Raw genomic sequence first — 8,671 nt, forward strand, 5'->3', positions numbered from 1 at the left:
ATATGAATATACAATTATGTTAATTTTTAAAAAATCAGTTGAAAAATGAATTATTATGGTGGTGTTTCTTTAAGGTCGTCTACAGCTACAAGCAGATCGCCATCAAGAACATATCCGAGCTAGAGATTCATTAATTCAGTCTTTGGCAACACAGCTAGAATTGGATGGCTTTGAGCGTGGACCATTCAGTGAAAGACATATTAAAAATTTTCACAAACTTGTGAGAGAGAGGCAAGAAAGAGAAACAGAAATTGCCAACCAATTGATGGTAAATATTGTTATATTCTTTTGTTTGTATGAGATTCTCCAGTTAAAACGTTTTAGGGGTGCCTAGGTGGCTCACTCTGTTGCGTGTCCAAATCTTGGTTTCAGCTCATAATATCGTGGGATTGAGCCCCATGTCTGTCCTGCTCCATGCTGTCACCAGAGACTGCTTGGGATTCTCCCTTTCTGCCCCCTCCCGTGCTTGCATGCTTTCTCTCTGTCAAAATTAATAAATCAACTTAAAAAAAAAAAACTTTAAAAAATTTTGTTAATTTTTGGATGGACTTTATTTTGTCATATTTTTAATTAGTGTTAGGATAGAATCTGTAGAGGCACCTGGGGGGCTCAGTCGGTTAAGCCTCCGACTTCAGCTCAGGTCCGATCTCACATTCGTGGGTTTGAGCCCCGCGTCAGGCTCTGTGCTGACAGCTAGCTCAGAGCCTGGAGCCTGCTTCTAGTTCTGTGTCTCCTTCTCTCTCTGCCCCTCCCCCTCTCATGCTCTGTCTCTCTCTGTCTCAAAAATAAATAAAACATTAAAAAAAAAAAGAATCTGTATGAGATAGAAAAACCCTTTATGGAAACCACTTTTCTAAAATTTATAAGGATAAAAATATGAAGATACAAACTTATATTTAAATTTTATTTATTTATTTTTTTAAAGTTTATTTATTTTGTGAGCAACCATAAGGGAAGGGGCAGAGAGACCGGAAGACAATCCCAAGCAGACCCCCATACCAGCACAGCGGCCAATGTGGGGCTTGAGTTCAGGAACCATGAGATCATGACCTGAGCTGAAGTTGGACGCTAAACCAACTGAGCCACCCAGGTGCCCCTAAATTTGATTTTAAGTAAAATTTCTTTTTCTTTTTTTCCCATTTTATTGAGAAATAATGAACATATATCACTGTATAAATTTAAGGCATGTGGCTTGATGGACTGATTTACGCATATTGTGAAATGGTTACAATAGGCTGTTAATATCCATTTTCTCATATAGGTAGAATAAAAAGAAAGGAAAAAAATTTTCTTTGTGATGAGAACTGTTAGGATCGAGGATCCTCCCTTAACAACTTTCATGTATACCCAATGGCAACGTTAGCTATTTTCATCATGGTCTACCTTACATCCCTAGTATTTACTTATAATTGGAAATTTGTACCTTTTGACCACCTTGCTCTAAATCTCCCTCTTCCCACCCTCCACCTCTGGTGACCACAAATCTCATCTCTTTTTCTGAGTTTGGATTTTGTTTTTTGGGTTTGTTTTTAGACAGAAATGTAAGTGAGATCATACAGTATTTATCTTCCAAATTTCTTTTTAAAGGTATTCATAAAGAAAAAGTTTGCAAAGAGCTAATAGTGATTATCTTAAGATAATGGTCATTAAAAATTTTTTTGTACTTTATTTTCTTTAGTGTGCATGTGTTAATTTTGCATTCAAGAAACTTTTTATTAAAGTTCAGTGAAAAAATTGTTAACACTCGTTTTTCTCATGTGTATTTAGAATGACTTTGCAGAAAAAGAGACTTTGAAACAAAAACAGATAGATGAGATAAGGGATAAGAAAACTGGACTGGGAAGAATAATTGAGCTAAAATCAGAAATCCTAAGTAAGAAGCAGAGTGAGCTGAGAAATGTGAAATATGAATTACAGCAGTTGGAAGGATCGTCGGACAGGATTCTTGAACTGGACCGGGAGCTCTCAAAAGCTGTAAGATATTATTTGAGTAACCTAATAATTTTAAGGTGTAGGACATTTAGAATCTTGGATTCTGAAGTAGTTCATCTGTTGCTAATACTAAGATAATGGCATTTCAATAAAAATGTCCACCTTGTTTAGGCATCTCATGTAAAATGAAAAAATATGACTATTACAATCACACCAACTCATTGATTCAGGCAGTGGGTAGACTGAAAATTAGAATCACCCAGGAATCTTTTAAAAACACGTATGCTTAGACCTACCTCAGACCTTCCTAATCAGAATCTCTAGGGTGGAGAATGGAAAAGCCACTCAGACAAAACCAGGTGATTCTTATGAGTCCTTTGGTTAACAACCACTTAACTAAGTTTAAGTAATTTCCCTCTAGGTTTCACACACTCCAGATTTTATATGATTATTGCCATGTTGTCACTTTTTATATGGTCGAAATTTTCTTAGCTCTTCTCTTCTTTTTTATGAATTTCCAAATTTTCTTCTTTATTTTTAATCTGTCCTCTTCCTGCACATTTCTGCCACCAAAGTAGGCATTGTAAAGTTTGGCTAATCTCCTTCTCATATCCCATCTTGATAATTTAAGTAAACATTTCAGCAGTTTGTCGCAATATTGCCTTGTGATGAGGAATCATTGGTCAGGAACTCCATCGCCCTGTTTTACAGTTTATACCTGCCAGTCAGTGTAGTGAGTTACATGGGTACTTGATAAATACTTAGTTGCTGATTAAAGAATTACTAAACTGTATACTTAGATGTATTTCTCTCAGTTTTACACTAAATTTTCAGTTTTTCCTCCTCTTTGACCTTTCCAGGTTTATTTACTAAGTCTCTACCATTATAACATAGTAAGGTGACTTTGTAAGATTTTCCTTAAAAATTGTATTTCTTAAGCTTTTTCTCTTGTTGGATAAAAGTAAACAATCATTTTGTCATTATTTTAACATGAATATATAAATTTGTGCATTTTAATTTTTGATAAGGAACATGAGCTAAGCAAGGCTGAGAAAAACAGCAATGTAGAAACTCTAAAAACAGAAGTAATAAGCCTTCAAGGTGAGAAAGCAGACCTAGACAGGACCCTGCGTAAACTGGACCAAGAGATGGAACAGATAAACCATCATACGACAACACGTACCCAGATGGAGATGCTGACCAGAGACAAAGTATGATCTTGCTTTCTGTTCACATTATACTTTCTGGCATTTGAAATAACTATGGAATATTTAGTTCATACTGGCATTGTATTTTAGGAGTTAAGTGAGCTTAATACTCTGTAAAATACACTTCGGAGCTTAAAAACTGTTTTCTAATTACAAAAATTAATATAGAAGTATGTATACACGTGCACATGGCTATTAATTTTTATCATATATCATATAGAAGGGTTTTTTGTTTGTTTTAAGGTTTATCTGCTTTTGAGAGAGCGAGACCCCACTACCAGGGGAGGGGCAGAGAGAGGGAGACACAGACTCTGAAAAAGGTTCCAGGCTCTGAGCTGTCAGGACAGAGCCCGATGTGGGGCTCCAACTCATGAACTGTGAGATCATGACCTGAGCCGAAGTTGGGTGCTTCACTGACTGAGCCACTCAGGCACCCCTCATTCAGAAGTTTTAATCTTCATGTTTTCAGGCTCATTACTTTTTTCTCCTATGGTATATAAGGCAATCCTCACTGTAAGACTTTAAGAAATTTTGTTTTCTTTCAATTTTAGCATTTTGTTTTTTAAGCCTAGAACTTTAATCAGTCTAGAATTTATTTTTATTTTTAGGGGCACCCAGCTGTCTCACTTGGTAGAGCATGTGACTCTTGATCTTGGAGTTGTGAGTTAAAATTCATTTGTGTTCTTCATGTAATGTGGAGATCTTGGACTTACTTTAAAAAATTTTTTTATTCCATAGGCTGACAAAGATGAACAAATCAGAAAAATAAAATCTCGACACAGTGATGAATTAACTTCATTGTTAGGGTATTTTCCCAATAAAAAGCAGCTTGAAGACTGGCTTCATAGTAAATCAAAAGAAATTAATCAGACCAGGGACAGACTTGCCAAATTGAAGTAAGTATTTGCAACATTTAGAAATGTAACAGATCTCTTATTTCATGCTTTTACTTTTTATTATTTTAATTGTCTCATTTATTGTCATAAAATGGTATGTATGTCTTGTGTTAATTGGCTTTGGTTCTACTGTATTTTACAAATCAAGTAAAATGGTGACATTGATTTTGTCCTTTTGTTCCTTGAAAGTTTGCAGAACTTAGAGGATTAAAATTGTTTTTAAAAGTGAGACCTGAAACTATAAAATTCCTAGAAGGAAACATAGGGGGAAAGTTTCATTATATTGAAAATGACAAATATTTTCTTGGACCTGATTACCAAAAGCACAGGGAGCAAAACCAAAAATAGACAAATGGGGGGTGCCTGGGTGGCTCAGTCAATTAAGCATCCAACTCTTGATCTCAGCTCAGGTCTTGAGCTTCTGATTCATGAGATTGAGCCCTACATCAGATCCCTGCTAACAATGCAGAGCCTGCTTGGGATTTCTCTTTCCCTCTCTCCTTGTCCCTCCAGAGCTCATGCCTGCCCTCTCTCTCTCTATCAGAATCAATAAAGTTCTTTTTTTAAAAGTAGTCAAGGGGCGCCTAGCGTCCAGCTTCAGCTCAGGTCATGATCTCACGGTTTGTGGGTTCGAGCCTCCGTTGGGCTCTGTGCTGACAGCTAGCTCAGAACCTGGAGCCTGCTTCAGATTCTGTGTCTCCCTCTCTCTCTGACCCTCCCCTGCTCAAGCTGTCTCTCTATCTCTCTCAAAAATAAATGAAAGATTTAAAAAAAATTTTTTTTAAGAAAATGGAGGTCCTTCAAAATAGAATTCACAGCTGATCCAGCAATTCCACTTCTGAGTATTTCAAAAGAATTGAAAACATGTTGAAGAGATTTTTGCAAATTCCTGTTTATTACAGACTTATTCTCAGTAGCCAGATGAATGGATAAAGATATGGTATGTGTTTGTGTGTAGTAATATTAACTCAGTTTTAAAAAAGAAGGAAACCCTGGGTTCCTGGCTGACTCAGTTGGTTGAGTATGTGACTCTTGATAGCTAGGTTGTGAATTCAAGCCCCATGTTGAGTGTAAAGCTTACTTTAAAAAAAATAAAAAAGGGAATCCTATCATCCTACAAGTTGGATGAACCTTGAGGATAATTATGTTAAGTGAAATGCGCTAGTTTCAAAAGAACAAATACTGTATGATTCTACTTAAAAGATAAAACCAAAGTAGTCAAACTCTTAAAAACAGAAAGTAGAATGGTGTTGCCAGGAAATACGGGAAGGAGGAAAGAGAAATTGTTGTTACAAAGTTTCAGTTTTACCAGATATAAGAGTTTTAGCGATATGTTGCACAATAATGTGTATATAGTTAACACTATTGTCCTGTCCACTTAAAAGTTAAAGATGGTAATTTGTATTTCATGTTTGGTTTTTACCACAATAAAGAAAAAGTGATCACTTTTTTCTAATGTCAGTGTGAGTGGTGGTTGGAGAAGAGAATCAAAAATTCCATGCAGATTTTTGAGGAAGATAGTAGCTTCGGCTTTGGCCATGTTTAATATGTGTTTATTGTGGAAATCTCTCTTAGGGAATAGAATACTGGAGTTTGAAGTTTAAGAGTTTGGAAGTTGTTGCTTTGTAAGTAATAATAGGAGTCATTAGTATAGGCAATAACACTTTAAAGGGGTTTATGCAAAGAGAGGAGAAAAGGTTATGATCAGATGTCTCAGGAACAACAGCATTTACTGTTTGTAAGCCAAGGAAGAGGAGCAAGTAAAGGACACTAGAATTCAGGGAGCTAGGGTGAGAGCCAGGCAGGAATGGTTCTTGTTCTTGATGCCTGGAGAAAATAGACTTTACAGGAAGTGGCCAGCAGTGTTTGGTGCTAAGATAGTGGTGCTGATGAGCATTGCTCAGTGGCTAGGATGATCAGAGCATCATCTATGTTAGTTATTTCTTTTTCCAGATTTTTACTATGACTCAAAATGGGAAATATCAAGATAGAGCACACGTGTATTCCTACACATTCATCTGAAACAAATTTCTCAAAATAGTACATGTCCTTACTATGCTTATCCTGCCCCATTATATTTTATTTTGTTTCATTTTTTAAGATCGGCTGAATATAATGTATTATATTGATTACTTGCCTAGTGCATCATAACTGCAAATTGAAAAACCCTGGTCTTTGTCTATATGGAGGTTGGCTAGGATGATGTTTAAGAGTTGGAATGGAGAAAAAATCGTACTACTCAGCAAAAATCTTCAATGAATGAGAGGGAATGGATGATGAGACCTAAGTAGATGACAGCAACAAAGAAGGGATGAAGGAGAAGTTCTTATAGGCGAGAAGGGAAGTGATATTGTGAAAGGGTCCTACCTACCTACTCAAACTTCCAAAACTAATTTCTCATGTTTTAAAATTATAATCCATATTTGTTCTTATTTTAGCAAAGAACTAGCTTCAGCTGAGCAAAATAAAAATCATTTAAATAATGAACTAAAAAGAAAAGAAGAGCAATTGTCCAGTTATGAAGACAAGCTGTTTGATGTTTGTGGTAGCCAGGATTTTGAAAGTGATTTAGACAGGCTTAAGGAAGAAATTGAAAAATCGTCAAAACAACGAGGTAAACTACCTTCTTTTTAAAATTTTTTATATATATGTTTATTGTTGAGAGAACACACGTGGGGTAGGGGCAGAGAGAGGGGAGGACAGAGGATCCAAAGCAGGCTCTACACTGACTGCAGCAAGCCTGATGCAAAGCTCAAACTCAGGAACCGTGAGATCACAACTTGAGCTGAAGTCTGACACTCAAACAGCTGAGCCACCCAGGTGCCCCTAACTTACCTTCTTTATATTATTGAGGCTCTTAGACTCTTTTGAATTTTCATTCACAGGTAACTATTAAGGGTGAGAGATTTAAAAACATGGTTCTGGAGCCAAAGAGCTTTAGTCCTAATTCTATAGCTTAATGGCTGTGTGACTTTGGGCAAATTATCAAATCTTTGATTTACTTGAGATTTATATTCTGAGGACATAATTACTTACCACTTAGGGTATGAGGGAAGAGTAAATGAGATTGTAAGTACAAAGCTCTTAGAACAGTTTCTGGCATGTAATATGCTCTAAAATTTTGTTACACTTTTTATATGTTACCAGAAAGTAATTAATACAAATCTAAATGTATTGTGTCCTTTCAAAGACTATGTAGGGGCGCCTGGGTGGCTCAGCCGGTTAAGCCTCCGACTTCAGCTCAGGTCAGATCTCATGTTCGTGGGTTTGAGCCCCGGGTCAGGCTCTGTGCTGACAGCTAGCTCAGAGCCTGGAGCCTGGTTCCAGTTCTGTGTCTCCTTCTCTCTGCCCTTCCCCATCTCATACTCTCTCTCTGTATCAAAAATAAATAAAATATTAAAAAAAGAAACAAAGACTATGTAAATACCAGAGAATTTTTATTTCTATCATATGTTTATGAAGAAAGAATAATCATATATACACATATACATATATATATACATATATACACACACGTATATAAAATAATAACCATTGTGACAAAACTGTATTTTATATTCCTATCACTGGTAATATTTATTTTCTTAAAATAGCCATGCTGGCTGGAGCGACAGCAGTTTACTCTCAGTTCATTACTCAGCTAACGGATGAAAACCAGTCATGTTGCCCTGTCTGTCAGAGAGTTTTTCAGACAGAAGCTGAATTACAGGAAGTCATCAGTGATTTACAGTCTAAGCTGCGACTTGCTCCAGATAAACTAAAGTCAACAGAATCAGAACTAAAGAAAAAAGAAAAACGACGTGATGAAATGCTGGGACTTGTCCCCATGAGGTGAGAATATGTATTTACCATTACTGTACATGTAAAAGATACTCCTCCAGGGGAACCTGCGTGGCTCAGTTAAGCATCTGACTCTTGATTTCAGCTCAGGCCATGATTTCACAGTTTATGAGTTTGAGCCTTGTGCCAGGCTCTGTTTTGACAGTACAGAGCCTGCCTGGGATTCTCTCTGTCTGTCTGTCTGTCTGTCTGTCTGTCTCTCTCTCTCTCTCTCTCTCTCTCTCTCTCTCAAAAATAAATAAACATTAAAAAAAAAAAGGTACCTATCCAGTCCCTGCCCATATTGTAGGTGTTGAGTAATGTGTTGAATGAGTAAAAATTCAAGTCAAGATTCTGAGCCAGTATGTCCCATGTCATGTTATTTATGTGATAAGAAAAAAATTGTTTATTTTTTTTAAATAGTTTATTGTCAAATTGGTTTCCATACAACACCCAGTGCTCTTCCCCATAAGTGCCCTCCACCATCACCACCACCTCTTTTCCCCCCTCCCCCTTCCCCTTCAACTCTCAGTTCATTTTCAGCATTCAGTAGTCTCTCAAGTTTTGCATCCCTCTCTCTCCCCAATTCTTTCCCTCTTCCCCTCCCCCTGGTCCTCCATTAGGTTTCTCTTGTTTTCCTGTTAGACCTATGAGTGCAAACATATGGTTTCTGTCCTTCTCTGCCTGACTTATTTTGCTTAGCATGACACCCTCAAGGTCCATCCACTTTGCTACAAATGGCCATATGTCATTCTTTCTCATTGCCATGTAGTACTCCATCGTGTATATATACCACATCTTCTTGATCCACTCATC

The 8,671-nt window shown here is 36.9% G+C and overlaps 1 protein-coding gene across 2 annotated transcripts in view; it reads left to right on the forward strand.

Annotated features, from left to right (window-relative positions):
- RAD50 (RAD50 double strand break repair protein) overlaps positions 1 to 8,671 on the forward strand; it is a 79,891-nt gene that overhangs the window by 23,637 nt on the left and 47,583 nt on the right. For both annotated transcript variants that reach the window (XM_029941882.1, XM_029941881.1), the window contains exons 8-13: positions 75 to 268; positions 1,768 to 1,974; positions 2,961 to 3,143; positions 3,879 to 4,036; positions 6,475 to 6,650; positions 7,630 to 7,867. In XM_029941882.1, the coding sequence (XP_029797742.1) occupies positions 75 to 268; positions 1,768 to 1,974; positions 2,961 to 3,143; positions 3,879 to 4,036; positions 6,475 to 6,650; positions 7,630 to 7,867 (1,156 nt within the window). The remainder of the gene's footprint in view (positions 1 to 74; positions 269 to 1,767; positions 1,975 to 2,960; positions 3,144 to 3,878; positions 4,037 to 6,474; positions 6,651 to 7,629; positions 7,868 to 8,671) is intronic.

The sequence above is a fragment of the Suricata suricatta genome, chromosome 6 (assembly GCF_006229205.1).
Source record: "Suricata suricatta isolate VVHF042 chromosome 6, meerkat_22Aug2017_6uvM2_HiC, whole genome shotgun sequence".
NCBI lineage: Eukaryota > Metazoa > Chordata > Mammalia > Carnivora > Herpestidae > Suricata > Suricata suricatta.